The sequence below is a fragment of the Cordyceps militaris genome (genome assembly GCF_000225605.1).
Source record: "Cordyceps militaris CM01 unplaced genomic scaffold CCM_S00004, whole genome shotgun sequence".
Lineage (NCBI taxonomy): Eukaryota > Fungi > Ascomycota > Sordariomycetes > Hypocreales > Cordycipitaceae > Cordyceps > Cordyceps militaris.
Genome location: NW_006271972.1, coordinates 3,824,684 through 3,838,846, shown reverse-complemented (window position 1 = coordinate 3,838,846; position 14,163 = coordinate 3,824,684). Strand labels below are relative to the sequence as shown.

Here is a 14,163-nt window from a genome sequence, read left to right as displayed (position 1 = left end):
CGGCAGGTCCAGGCTGTCGATGCGGTTCTTGGGGTTCAGCCAGCTGGTCTGCCAGCCGTCGCCGTCGTCCGCGGGCGGCTCCGGGGCGGCGGCGGACGGCGGCTCGGGCGGCGGGTACAAGGCGGCCGTGGGGAGCACGACTTGCCGGATAACGTCTGGGCTTAGTTCCATGGCGATGGGGGAGCAAGATGGGAGCAGGCTGCGGGTGGCTGGGAGGGAATAGGAACAAGCCATGATGGCGCGCTCTCTTATACATGAAAGGCAGCAATACGAGGAGGAGAGTAAGACTCTATGAGAATTGTAACCATCTACGGTGTTGTTTGTGTCTGATTCAGTACATGACTCTTGGACCAACTGCTGGAAGCAAACTACATGGAGATGGGCGAGCTGAAGTCTGATGTTTGTGGTTTGTATGCCTCTTGCCGTCGGCGGCTGCGTTACGGCTGCGAGGGGCGGTGAAAATCGTCGCGTTCGCCGACGTACATGGCCGGGTGAGAAACGTGGGCACGTGGTTGAAACGGCAGTATATGAGCCTGTCACGAGGGCGTTCGAGGGCGTCGAAAAAAAAAAGGCATTCGAAAACGAAGCGTGTTGGCAGAGATGGGCGCTTGACAAGGCCATGACGGATGGAGGCAATCTCGATGTAGGGAGTCGTTGACCGGATAGTCCCAAGTAGTTCTTCCCGTAGATTGGGGGCTCGGCGGGCAAGCGTCTGCCTCTCTTGTTTTCTTGTTTAGGAAATCCCATGAGAAGTTGTCGACCTTGCATCCTGCGACTACTGCATGTCACGCCCCAGCCTGCATCGCCAGCATGCTTCCCGGCTTCCAACGGCGGTGAAAGCGGCGAAGCTGCCTCACCCCGAGTATAAAGGGCTCTGCGTGTGCATCTCTTCCCCCCCTCCCTCTTCAAGGGCCCGACTTGCTTGGGCTGGCCTTCCCCCCCCGTCCTTCCCAATCGTGGGCGGCTGGAGGCGTGCGACTGACAGCAAAGCGCCTTTGCCTCGTCGCGTGCACAACAACAAACAGGGCGGCACACGCGAGACTTAAGGCGTCGATCATCTCATAACCTCGTGCTCTTTTTTGCATTCAGACAGCTTCTTTGGCTTTGAGGATTTTTTTCAAGAGAAGAGACTTTGCTGCAGCCTTCTCACCGGTTTGGCGCCACCGGATGCTGTGCGACTTGAGGTGAGGGATGAGAAGGGGTTGAAAAAAGGAAAGAAACAGAAAAAAAAGGAAAAGTGCGCCAAGGTTCGCAGGTTGGCTCATGAAATCGAGCCGTATCCTTCGGGTTGCCCAAAAAAGATACAAGGCGGCTTCAGTCGCAGGACCAACTCCGATTTGGCAAGCCTCAAATCTACTACCCGCTCGCATATTTCTTCTTGTTCTTCTCCTCGTCTCGTCTCACAAGACACCAAGCGGAAGACGAGAGAAACGCACAAGACTTGTACCCCCCCCCATGCCGCAGTCGTGGCCAGTATGCCACACACACTGTAGACTGCAGCTGACCCGGGTCCTGTGTGACGAGGCTGCGGCGAACAACGGATGGGGGCTGCTGCGGGAAACCTGCAGATTGATTGAGTTTGATTCGAGCAACAGCTGACGCGCTCAAAAAATTAATAAATAAAAGAAAAAAATAAACGAAAAAAAATCCTTTTCTGTGGCCTCTAAAATGGCTGCCCCGTCCGCATGGCCAAAGCCGGGACAAGCAAGGGAGAGAATCAGAGTCCATCACGGCCCAGCTGTATGGTTCTCACCGGATGCCGCCCTTTTTTTCCCTCTTCCCCTTCTCCTAATCACATCCACCACACTTGACAAGTTGCTCTCTCTTTCCCGCCCGCTTTGCAGGGAGACGGCAGCAGCAGCAAATCCCTTTCCTTGACCACGGATCCCTCTTGGTCTCTGGCATCCTGCAAGCCCCCTCCCTCCCCCAACCCCCAAAGGGGCCCTCCTTTGTTTCTTCTTTGCCCGGATGCAAAGTTTGGCTCCCCGCGGTCTCTTTCTGAATATTCACATTTTGTCTCTGTTGGTATATACTCGTGTCGTATATCCTGCAAGTAGTCTCATTCCCAAGACGGCCACTTTCGAGGTAATCCGCTGCGCCGGCCCCCCTCCCCCTTGACGCCGGCCCCTGTCCCCCTCACTGTCGTCTGCGCGTCCCGTCACTTTTTTTTTTCCCCCTCTAATCCTTGTACAGGTTATCCAGAAAAGAACCGACTTCATTCTTCACCGGGTCCACTCTCCTTCTCTCACCGGGCTGTGCCTTTGTCCTCGGCCCACGGGGGCAGTCTCCACGACTGATCCTAGATCGACCCGCATCTTCCTTGTCTGCTGGCTCTTCGAAAAAGAAGCACGCTCGTTATTTCGTTGTTTTCTCTGGTCCATTTCGGGGTTGACTGCCTGGCAGCCAATCAGACGACGTGTTGGCGTCTAATGATGCTCCCCAACTCCAACATTCAGACCTCTGGCCATAGACGCAGCACCCTCTTGTCCAACCCACCAAGTCTCATACGACCAAAATGGTAAGAAGGGCTCTTTTCGAGTATAAAGCTTGTTGCGTTGCCCCTTCTCATCATGCTCATGCCCGGCCCGTCTTGGTATACCCTCATCTTTTCTTCATTTACTTGCACCCGTCTCCCATTCCCCATGCCCTATTCCCCATTCCATCTTTGTCAGTCCCCTGCCTGCTTTCGTATACAAATACCCTGGCTCGTTTGAATCCGTACATCCCGTCCTCTTCCCGTGTTGATGCCTCTTTAGGATCCGCCAATCTCGTACATCTGGTTCTCCGGTACCGACCGGGAACCCGACTGCTTCGCCCCAGTCCCAGTCCCAGTCCAACAGATCGCCCCTCCCCCTCCCGGTGCTGTCGAGGATAGTTTGCCCCAGTTGACATTCAACTTCCCGTCCTGGTACGCTTTGCCGCCTAGTGATCTCTCGGAAATTGAACCACGATCAAAGCGACCAAGATTCTATCCACCCTCCCCCCCTGCCTCGTCGTCTTCCCAGATCGAGTCGTACAGTCACGACGTATCGCAGCTAGTCTCGGAGATATCCGCGCCAACCTGTCCCGTTCACGGACACCATGACTGGCTTTTCCAACCAATGAACCTTGTCAACGTACCCATGGAGACCCATTTACATCCTCTTTCGAGACGCGTCGCAGAGTTTGGAAGACTAATTTGCTCGTGTGCGACACTGGATCCCCACGACCCCGACGGTATGTTGATATCAGACTGGCGGCGCTCCCATAGTGACAGGAAAAGGCTACTTCTAACATTATTTTAGGTTATGAGCGTCTTCTTGACGGCCAGGCTGGCTCTAACGCAGATCAACAGTATGTGGCCGAAAAATCGTCTCTGGCGCTTGCAACTGATGTCCGTTGGTTTCCCACGTATCATGCGTGGGAGACTGCTGCTGGCAGATATTCCAATCAGAATGTCTTAAGACCACATGAATTCAACGGACAACAGCCGTTTGGACCGGAGCCTCTTATGAACGCGTCATGCTCGCCCCCGGAGCAGTACCCGTTTACTTTGGAGCCTGCCAACCCAACTATTCCCATTTCTGCCTTTACCATTGCTCGAGCGCAAACCCAGCCTGAAGCCTCGGACGCGCAATGGGCCGGGCCACGTCCAGGGAAGCGCGGACCTTTTCGAGATCCATGTCTTCGTCAAGAAACCGCCTACACGAGGAAGATTGGGTGCTGTATACGATGCAGAATGCAGCGAATACGTGTACGTGTTCCCCCCACGCTGACCGAAAGCGCTGTCGTCTGACATGTTGTAGTGTGATAAAAACCCTGACGACCCAGATGGCACCTGTCTCACCTGTAAAAAGGTGGCTTTTGCAAAAACGGGCCAGCTTCCCTGTCTGAGGTATAAAATTGCTGATATAGCATTGTACAAGTCCGGCCAGGTGCCAGGGTTTGAGTGGACCAGACGTTGGTCGAATGAACTCTCGGACCCGATTGATACCTGGGCCTCTACGGAAATCAGGACCATTCGCATCTCGGAAGGGTACTCTGCCAGCGTCGTCGAGTTGCAGGTTCGCCAGTTTGTCCCGTTGGAAGGCGACAAGTTGGACAGGACCTGGGACTACAAGGGAGAGAAGAAGTCTGTCCGCATACCACCGTTTGCCCTCGTCGACACTCAAAAGGCTAGAAAAGCCTTTGCAAAGCACATTGATGCCAGCATCAACGAGACGCTCAAGAAGATTACGAAGTCGATCAAAGGCTCGTCGGTGAGCGTGATGCAGAGGACCTATCTCGAAGCCTTTCGTCTTGCGCAACGGACTGACATTGCACCCGAGGTGTCGAATATTCTGCAGACTACGTTTCGGCTGTGGACATCGACGAGGCTCAACACAATCTCGTGCTTTATTGTCGGAGACGACACACTGGACATGCCGGCTGACATACTCGACGAGACCAGCCCGACGCCGGGCAAAGTTCCCGTCCCCCCCGTCATGGGCGCGCAGCTCAACTTGATCATGATTCACCAGATACAGGCAAAACTGCGAAAGTCGGTACTGGACCAGCTGCAAAAGATTGTGCAAAAGAACAAGCAGAGCACCTGGCTCGTCACGTACTATGTGGATTTTATCCTGCTGCACAATGCATCCATGATTATTGCTCACGATGAAGGGTATGCAAGGAAGCATGGAATCAAGGTATGTGAAGAATGAGCTCTGATACAAAAACACGAGTTCCCTTGTGGTCTCGAGTTCCTCCCTTTGGTGGCTACTGATGGCTCTAGCGACGCTTCGCCCGCGAAGACAAGGTTACCGAGTACCACGTCGGTGAGTGAGGTCGCAAAGAACAGAAAAGTAGACGATCTAATTTTTTGTAGGCGCAAACATTGTTCTCGCATACTTTCACTACTGCAACAAGGGCATGTATCCATTTACAGACGAGTGCAGCGATGTAGAATTGAGAAGCCTGGCCGAGCTGAGCGAGCAAGAAATCGGCATTGTTCGTGGCATGGCGGCATATGCAAAATTGCGAGGTAATTTATTCTGTACCAAAAGCTACAAAAACAGATAAAGCTAATGTTGACAAAGAGGCGGAATGGGAGCGACTGAGAGAGTCTCGCGAATACGACCATCCTGAGTACTACATTTGCCAGATGTTTGAGCAGAACTGGAAACCTCGCACCATGATTGTTTAGTGGAGCAGAGACTGTAATAAAACGTATATTATATATTATAAGCAGGGACTCGGATATAGTGTTTAGAGTAGCTTCCAGAAAATAACAATAGCAAGAATTTTGCTTCAGTTGTGGCGACCAGGCCATGTGCGTAAGCGTGTCATGGCATAGTCGCAGGGTAACAGGGCACATACACAAACAGACTGACAGACCGAATAACCGGGACCGGTGTGATACGGGGAAGAAAAGGGACAAGAAGGGAGAAAAGACGGTAAGTCGTTTTGGGCAAACGCAAACGCTACACCGGTGGCAAGCATGGGCCTTTCCGCCCGGTCTCTTCGGCCCACCCCGAAACGTGGCAACTCGTTGCAAGGCTGTTTATTCCCGATGTTGAGTGTTTAGAGTCGAATCAATGCCTAGTGTTTTGAGTTTATAAAAAAGGAACCATGACAACGGCTGCGTTGTATAGATAGAGTGGTTCCGTGTCCTAAAGTGTCGGGGGCGACTTGGCTGTCTTGAATCCATGTTACACCCGGGGCTGTTGATAGCCGAGCTGCACCTTGTATGAAGAGCATGCATGTGCATGCACGTACGATGGGCGCCTCTTTGGACCCTTCAAGGTGGGTGGACTTTGTTTTCGCCCTTGGCCCGTGAGCGTCGAAGGACCCCAACCCCCGTTGTTCTTTGCTCACGGGCGCGCGACTCCTCCACTTCGTACGCCGTTTTCCGATGGATGTATATAGTCCTGTCGCAGAAAGGGCCGAGATGTAGATTCCATCTGAGGAAAGAATACGAATGGGTTCTAGAAGCTGACCCGGGATATGGGGCCGGCGATTGGAAGGGGGGGGGGGAAACATCGGCGAAGAGCGACGTGCGAGTCAAAAGACTTGTCGGTGTCCCCTTTGTTTTCTCTAAAGCAGATGCGTTTTTACCCAGAGAGAGATATGCTTGGGGATAGAGCGCAATTCTTTGTTCCTGCCATATGTGGAAAGAGGGTCCGGACGTTGCATCTTGACGCAGAGCGGGCGAGCTTCAACTCGGCGTGCCGTCGTGCGTTGCGTTTTGCACACCGTCTTGTGAATCTTCTTTTTCTTCTCACACCGTCAAAAGTTTGCTTTAGGGGTCCGAAGCTCTCGGGATAGGTGTGGGTTGGGAACAGGGAGCATAGTTTCAGAAAAATAGGGCTCAATGGAAAAGGTCATGAGTAGTTGACAAAGTTGGAAGAGGTATAAAGTCATTCGACGACGCCGTTGGAAAGGACACTTTTGGATTATCCTCAGTTTCCAAGTCTCCAAATCACTGCCTTGCTTCAAAAGACTTTTCCAAGAATTTCTACTTTGTACCACACCACTTCCACCGCTTCAACTTCCAACTCACCCCCCCTCCCAAAACATGGCTCCTCTTGAGATGGAACAGGTTGCGACCATCAGCCACTCGGCCCAGACGCAGTGCAACACGCCGGTTGCGTCGGGTCAAACCCTGCCTGCTGGATTCCCCAGCGTCCTTGGCTCGCCCATGAGCTGGCTGGGCAGCCAGTACGCGGATGCTAGTTCGTACGCCGTGCTGCTGAGCTCCGAGGACCTGGCCGAGCTTCAGAATGCGCTGCTGCAGTTCAAGTGTACGTTCTTGACCGCGCAAAAGAAAAAAAACGAAACCCGAGACTGACGACACATATCAAGCTCTCGAGCTGGACGGAGACTTGGTCGACAGGACCAACTTCCCTCTGCCCACGCTCTCCAAGAAGCTCAAGGCCATGCAGCACGAGGTCTACAACGGCCGCGGATTCGCGCTCCTGCGCGGCCTCGACGTCAACCAGTACTCGGTGGACGACTTGACAATCATTTACCTGGGCATCCAGTGCTACATTGGAAACCGGTTTGGTCGCCAGGACAAAAAGGGCAACATGATTGGTACGTGTGAAGCGACGTGAACCTGGCTGCCCGCCCAACCACGACTAACACGGGGAACACAAAAGTACACATTGTTGCGGACAACTCGTCGCCGATCAACGCCAACCACCACCGCCACTCTACCGCGCCCATTGTAAGTCAAACTTCGACAGAAAGGCTGAGAGAAGGAGGCAGTAGCTGACAAGAACAAGACGTTTCACAACGAGGAGTCGGGCGATGTCATCAGTTGGCTCACGCGAAGCACGGCTGCCTCGGGCGGCAAGTGCATCATTGCGTCTGCCCACACCATCTACAACATCCTCGCCGCGACCCGTCCGGACCTGATCCGCGTCCTCGCCCGTTCCGACTGGCCCTTTGCCCTGTAAGGCAGCCCCCTTCCCCCCCCCCCAAGTGTCGCTTCCCCCGGCATCGCTAACCAAGCGTACCAGCCCCAAGTTCCACTGCCGCCCCGTGCTGCAGCACCACGAGGGCAGGATGATGCTCAACTTTGGCCGGGCGGCGCTCCTCGGCAGCGCGAGCCACCCGCGGCCGGCGACGCTCCCCGCGCTGTCGGCGCTGCAGGTCGAGGCCCTCGACGCCATCGAGGCCGTGGCGCGCGCCACGCAGCTCGAGATGACCACGGCCGCCGGCGACGTGCACTTTGTCAACAACTTTGCCGTGCTGCACCGCCGCGAGGGCTTCGTCGACGGGCCCGCCGCGCGCGAGAAGCGACACCTCGTCCGCATGCGCCTGCGCGACGACGACCTCGGCTGGGCCGTCCCCGACGCCCTCCGCGACGAGTGGGCGCAGGCGTTTGGCGACGCCGGCGCCAAGGTCTGGCACGTCGAGCCCATGCCCGAAGGCTTCTTTCCTCTGCGCCTCCAGGCCAACTAATTCTTTTGGGGAGGGGGGTAAGCGCAGGACAAGTTTTGTCTGCTCTGTTTGAACAAGTGGCCCCCGTGCAGGGGCTTCTGTTGAGGAAGTTCCAACGGGTTGTAGAGTACGGTGCTTGGGATGGGCGTTGGGATTTGGCTAACGCGATATAGATCATAGACTTGTTTTTAGTGCAATTTAACTTATTAGAATTATCCTTGTCACAACTTTGTCTACAGAGTAACTACCTGAACCCGCTCGTGTGATGCTAAGCTCTTGCAAGTCAGCACAGTGCGCTTAAACTGAACGCACTGTAGCACCCCTTCCACTATCGCCAGCTCTCAAGGTCGTCTCAGCCAAGGCCGTGCTCCCAGTTTCCGTCTACGCGCGTTGTCAATTCTCTGTGCGACGGCACACAACCTGAATCCATTCATTTCTAACCAGAATCTACAATTTTATGCCTCGCAGTCCGAAACGCGGCCAGACTTGATCCCCTCTACCGCCGCGCCTGCACAATGTCCGCCTCCTCGGGCCAGGCCAAGCAGCACCGTGGCGATTCCTCCACCTACACGCCCGTATACCAAGACGACACGGACGATACTGGCGCCCAGACTGCCCACGATGCCGAGACGCGGACGAAGCAACACCCCATGGCGGCGTTTGCCGCGCCCCCACCACCCGGGGGCCGCTACCGCATGATGGCCATGGCTACCGTCATGGTCCTCCTCGTCGCCGCCAACCTGTACCTCTCGCTGCCGTACGCCTTTGCCGGCAGCCACGGGTACCCCAACGACGACTGCCCGGTGCCGCCCGCGGACGTGCCGCAGTACTTCCGCACGTCGCCCAACCCGTGGCCGGGGCCGACGGCCACCGGCGCGCCGGCGTTCCTGGCCCAGACGCGCGTGCTCGACCCGGCCGCGGGCACGTTTGTGCCCAACGAGCCGCTGCAGACGGCGATGCCGATTGCCGGCATGCAGAGCGGCAACCAGAGCATCTTCCGGATGATGGCGTTTCTGTCGCCGTACTTTCCCTCGCCGGGCTTCGGCGTCGACGAGTACCCGCTGCCCGACGGCGCCGAGATTGTGCAGGTCCAGATGCTGTCGCGCCACGGGGCGCGCTACCCGACGACGGGCTCGGACGTGGTGCGCCTCGGGGCCAAGATGGCGGCGCTAAAGGGCAAGGCCACGTTCCACAGGGCGCTGGGCTTCCTGCAGGACTGGACGTACGAGCTCGGCAGCGACATCCTGGTGCCCAAGGGCCGCCAGGAGCTGTACGATTCGGGCGTGCTGCACAACTACATGTATGGCAAGCTGTACAACCCAAACAGCAAGATTATTGTCCGCACGACGACGCAGGACCGCATGCTCAAGTCGGCGGAGAACTGGCTGGCCGGCTTCTTCGGCCTCGAGTGGCGGAACAATGCCACGATCGAGGTGCTCATCGAAGGCGCAAACTTCAACAACTCGCTGGCGGGCTACTTGAACTGCCCCAATGCTGATAAAAAAACGCCGGGCTATGAGGCCCCGACCACGTGGTATGGTATCTATCTCAAGGACGGTAAGCAACCTCGACTCTGCTATCCACATGTCTTGCTAACAACGCCCAGCCGTGTCTCGCTTCAATGCCATGTCGGACGACTTTGAGTGGACAGCCAAGGATGTCTACGCGGCGCAGACCATGTGTCCATATGAGACTGTCTCGTATGGCTTCAGCAAGTTCTGCGACTTGTTTACGTATGAGGAATGGCAGGGCTTTGGCTACTCCATTGACCTGTCTTTTGCTTCTACCAACGCTTTCCACAGCCCAACAGGCGTATGTACACGTCCACGCCATACGTCGAACCCGGTCGCTAACCCATCCCGCACAGCGCGCCATCGGCCTCGGCTACCAGCAAGAAGTCATGGCCCGTTTGAAGAACCAGACGCTCGGCTACTCGGGCTCCCAAATCAACATCACGCTCGACAACAACCTCTCGACCTTTCCCCTCAACCAGAGCCTCTACTTTGACTTTTCCCACGATACCAACATCATCTCCGTCCTGACCGCCTTTGGCCTGCGCCAGTTTGCCGACGCGCTCCCGGCCACGGCGTACCCCGGCGACCACGCGTTCACCGTGTCGCACATGACGCCCTTTGGCGCCCGCCTCGACATGGAGGTTATCAAGGCGCCGCGGCCCGTCTCCCCGCAGCGCGACGGCTACCTGGACGGTGGCGAGACGCGCTACATTCACTTTGTGCTCAACCAGCGCACCGTGCCGCTGGGCCAGAGCTTCCCCGAGTGTGGCGCGGACCGCAAGGACGGCTGGTGCGAGCTCGAGACGTTTATCAAGATCCAGGACACGATGGCGGACAAGGCGCAGTATGACTTTGCGTGCTTTGGGGACTATGAAGCGGAGCCGTATGGCAAGGTCACGGATGGCGCGCCGAACCGGTCATGAGTTTTCTTTTTCAGCGTCATGCAAGGTCTCATTGTACAATGTCAATTATGTTTAGATTTCCCTATTTTGCCAATTTTGACTTGAATAGACTAGACTGGTGCCTGTAATACCAGGCACTCTACACATTTCTCACTTGACGGGATACATTTCACGAGCAGTGAAAATCAGTATTGAAAATGGTATATTCTGTATCGCTATTTAGATCATGCAAACGTGCCATATACCTGACAAATGCGCTGTGGCCCTCTTCCGCCCAGCCGTCTTCTACTCGGTGGGTAAAAGTAACTATACAGAGAAAGCTGAAATGCCAATGCTCCAAACGCCCGCTCCCGATTTTGTCTGCAAACCACGACAAAAATTCGAAGAAAAAAAAAATGTATAAAGGAAGAAAAATTTTATGCCTTGAGAACGCAGACCGACGCTTACTTCTCCCGCATTGTTGGTAGCGACCCCTCGGGCGCCGCCGCTTCGACAATGACCTCCTCGCGATCGCTCTGATCGCGCAGAGAAGACGGCGACGAGCGCTTGCCCTCGGCCATGGCGAGCGAGGAGCTGGTCGGGCGACACATGCTCGCGTGCTCGACGATGCCGTGCTGGGGCTCGAGCATGGTGCCCTCCTCGGCGGGCTCGCCGCGGTGCGGGCTCCAGGCGAGGAAGTCGCGGCGGACCTCGACGTAGTCGTAGGAGAACTCGCCGTGCTGGTCGTCGTCCATGCCGAGCAGCTCGGCCTCCTCGGAGGCGCGCAGCTTGAGGCCGGGGACAAAGTCGATGATCTTGGCAATGGCGGCGGACATGGCAAAGGCGTAGGCCGAGGCGGCGACAATGGCGGCGATTTGCCAGCCGATGAGGACGAAGCGGTGGTCGAGGAAGCCGCCGATGGCGCCGGCGTTGACGCCGTCGAGGCCGATGACGTGCTTGGTGGCGAAGAAGGCGTTGAAGATGAGGCCGACCATGCCGCCGATGCCGTGCTCGGCAAAGACGTCGAGCGAGTCGTCGATGCCGACGAGGAACTTGATCTTGGTGCCGAAATTGCAGCACACGCCGGCGACGACGCCGAGGATGATGCTCGCCCAGGGGTCGATGAAGCCCGAGGCGGGCGTGGCGGCCACGAGCCCGGAAATGGTGCCCGAGCACCACCCGACCATGGACCACTTGCGCGCGAGGCGGAAGTCGAGCAGGCACCAGGTCATGGCGGCGAACATGGCCGTCAGGCACGAGTTCCAGCAGGCCATGACGGCGCGCAGGTTGGCGCCAAAGGCCGAGCCGCCGTTGAAGCCGAGCCAGCCGAACCAGAGCAGGATGGTGCCGAGCGTGATGAGGGAGATGTTGTGCGGCCGAAAGTTCATCATCATGCGCTCGTTGCGCCGCCCCAGGATCCACGAGTACGCAAACGCCGACACGCCCGAGCCAATCTCGACGGGCACGCCGCCCGCGTAGTCGAGCACCCCGCGCCGCGCGCACCACCCGTCCGGGTTCCACACCCAGTACGCGAGCGGGCAGTACACGAGCGTCGCCCAGAAGAAGGTGAAGACCATGCCGGGCACCACGCGGCCGCGCTCGGCGACGGCGCCGACGGTCAGCGCCGCGGTCACGGCGCAAAACATCATCTGGTAGAAGGAGTACAGCAGGGCCGGGATGAGCGGCGAGCCGAGCGAGGGCGCGGCCCAGACCTTGCGCAGACCAAAGTGGTGCAGGTCGCCGATGAAGCCGGATGAAGACGTGGGCGAGAAGGCGAGCGAGAAGCCCCAAAAGTACCACTGGAAGACGATGACGGAAAAGGACATCATGACCACCCAGAGCATCGACAGAGCCGACTTGCGTCGCGCCAGGCCCGAGTACAGGAACGCGATGCCGGGCACCATGAGCAGCACGAGGCAGGCGCTGACGAGGATGAAGGCCTGGTCGCCGGACTGGTACCACTGGTTGAGGTTCGTTTCGGCTGCGGAGGAGAGCAAGGTTAGCTTTTGGCTTTTTGTTTTTGAAACGTCAAACTCACTCGAATCACCACCTGTCAGCTCATCGGTGCCGTTGAAAGGCACCGGAGCGCCAATGTGTGCATACGACATGATGGATGGTGTCGTGCGGCCGAGTAGCAAAAAGGAAAATTTCGGTAATCGTGGTCTCGCAGACCGATATGTAGTTGACCAGAGGCGGTTGTTGCCAGTACCGAAGCAAAAACAGTCTTGCCCTTTGTATATTGAGTGTACGGAAATGACTTGGGTCGTCAACAGTCTTACAAGCAACTTGGAGGGAAAGTTGGGCAGAGCTGAGCAAGAGGAGGGTGTACAAGGTATTTAAAAGGAACCCTACCAGGGGAAGGTAAGCAAGGCTAAAAAGAGGAGAATACGGAGAAGAGGCACCCAAAAAAAGAGAGCACAAGACTGAATCGTTATCTATTCCTCCCAAAGTTGCAGCCAAGGCCAACCCGCGTGGGCGTGGTTGAAGAGGTGTGCGCCGACCGCCCCAAGTACCGAAAGGGCGTGTGCGCGGGCGGGCGCCGGCTGCGCTGAGAGAGAGAGCCAGCGATAAAAGAGAAAGAAAAAGAAAACTGGGGGAAGATGAGCAATGCAAATCCTCCCAGCCAAGGGGTCCGGCTGGCCGGGTCCAATCAGCGTACGGGTTAACGACTTGGTCGGGGGGGGGGAGGAGAGGGACCATCGCAGGGCCATAGATAAGACGATTGTCTGGGGTTTTTTTTTTCTGGCAGGCGCAGGAGCCAACGAGGTGGCTCCGAAAAGGCTTAATGAGGCACGACCACCCCCTCTTCCTTGACATGTTGTCGGTTACTGTTGGAACTAACTAGTTACATAGTCTTGGTAAGTGCCAATGAGTGAGACACTGGCCATGTCGAGTGAGCCATGTCTCGGATACAAACATGTCAATGACGATTTCTGCTACTCCGTGGTTGTATTAAAAAAACTACAACCGGTCACGGGCGCGATCCCGACTCTTTGGGAAGGGCAGCGAGCGACCGAGGCCGGGGGGCAAGACCCCCCTGCAACTGATAAAGAAGCTGGTGCCGGGGGGGGCATAGATAAGCGCGTCCCCTAGTCTCGGGGACCGACGAAAACGAACAGGACAACACAAAGGGAACTGATAAAGATAACGTGCCAGAGTTGGGGGCACTAAGAACGCGACTGAAGATAAAAAGGTTTGTGGAGGAGGCTGAGAAGTGAAATCAGACCCCCCCCTAGTAACCAAAGTGGGCTTCTCTTGCTGATTGTGCCAACCCCACACCATTGGTCTCTCCGAGGCTGGCAAAGACAAAGAAGGGCCAAAGTTGGAAGGAGGACTGATGTGTGTTGATGTGCGCGATGCTGCGGTTGCTTCGGTCATCAGAAATACCAAGACCATAAAACAGCTCTCGGTACGACAAGAAGCTGCTTCAGAGCCGGCGCGCCTTCCACGAGTGTCTCATCGCGGCATACCGATTGCCGTGCAAGTGTCTGAGAAAGCGGCATCGCGGCGGTGCCACCACTCTCTGCAAAATCTCGCCATCGAGAGCCGACCGGGAAACCTGCTCTCAGCAAACGGGCGGGAGAAGGGGCCCTTTTATAGCTGGATTTTCCCTCTCAGAGAACCGTCCAAGGTACCTTTGACGAGTTTATCAGCAGCTCTGGCGCGATAATGCAACGCCCTCGCCCGTTTATCCGTCCGCGTGCAGAGGAAGCTGCACATGTGTTCCCTGCTATCGTGAGAACATGTACGGATAACGGGCGGTCTTGATAAGAAGACAGCATGACGTACTGAACCAGTTGTTGGCAGTGCTGACAGCCTGTAGGATGCCGCAACGGGGCAGCGTTGTAGTCCAATCTGTATAC

The 14,163-nt window shown here is 56.4% G+C and overlaps 5 protein-coding genes across 5 annotated transcripts; 3 read left to right on the top strand and 2 right to left on the bottom strand.

Annotated features, from left to right (window-relative positions):
* Positions 1 to 1,668: 1,668 nt before the first annotated feature.
* On the top strand, positions 1,669 to 5,164 carry CCM_06257 (uncharacterized protein; the record flags this gene model as incomplete). Its single annotated transcript, XM_006671398.1, has 9 exons — positions 1,669 to 1,740; positions 2,194 to 2,418; positions 2,471 to 2,518; positions 2,757 to 3,216; positions 3,285 to 3,733; positions 3,786 to 4,667; positions 4,754 to 4,796; positions 4,847 to 5,002; positions 5,043 to 5,164. 9 exons carry the CDS (start codon positions 1,669 to 1,671, stop codon positions 5,162 to 5,164), a joined length of 2,457 nt encoding a protein of 818 aa, XP_006671461.1.
* A 1,371-nt stretch (positions 5,165 to 6,535) lies between these two features.
* On the top strand, positions 6,536 to 7,926 carry CCM_06256 (TfdA family oxidoreductase; the record flags this gene model as incomplete). The annotated part of the gene is made up of 5 exons (XM_006671397.1): positions 6,536 to 6,761; positions 6,823 to 7,053; positions 7,119 to 7,186; positions 7,224 to 7,414; positions 7,482 to 7,926. The coding sequence occupies 5 exons, from the start codon at positions 6,536 to 6,538 to the stop codon at positions 7,924 to 7,926; spliced, it is 1,161 nt and encodes a 386-aa protein (XP_006671460.1).
* Positions 7,927 to 8,420: 494 nt separating this feature from the next.
* CCM_06255 (3-phytase A precursor) lies at positions 8,421 to 10,342 on the top strand (the record flags this gene model as incomplete). The annotated part of the gene is made up of 3 exons (XM_006671396.1): positions 8,421 to 9,462; positions 9,512 to 9,717; positions 9,773 to 10,342. 3 exons carry the CDS (start codon positions 8,421 to 8,423, stop codon positions 10,340 to 10,342), a joined length of 1,818 nt encoding a protein of 605 aa, XP_006671459.1.
* A 422-nt stretch (positions 10,343 to 10,764) lies between these two features.
* CCM_06254 (ammonium transporter MEP1) lies at positions 10,765 to 12,408 on the bottom strand (the record flags this gene model as incomplete). The annotated part of the gene is made up of 2 exons (XM_006671395.1): positions 10,765 to 12,281; positions 12,339 to 12,408. 2 exons carry the CDS (start codon positions 12,406 to 12,408, stop codon positions 10,765 to 10,767), a joined length of 1,587 nt encoding a protein of 528 aa, XP_006671458.1.
* Positions 12,409 to 12,735: 327 nt separating this feature from the next.
* Positions 12,736 to 13,011, bottom strand: CCM_06253 (uncharacterized protein; the record flags this gene model as incomplete). Its single annotated transcript, XM_006671394.1, has 1 exon — positions 12,736 to 13,011. One exon carries the CDS (start codon positions 13,009 to 13,011, stop codon positions 12,736 to 12,738), a length of 276 nt encoding a protein of 91 aa, XP_006671457.1.
* Between the last annotated feature and the right edge of the window lie 1,152 nt (positions 13,012 to 14,163).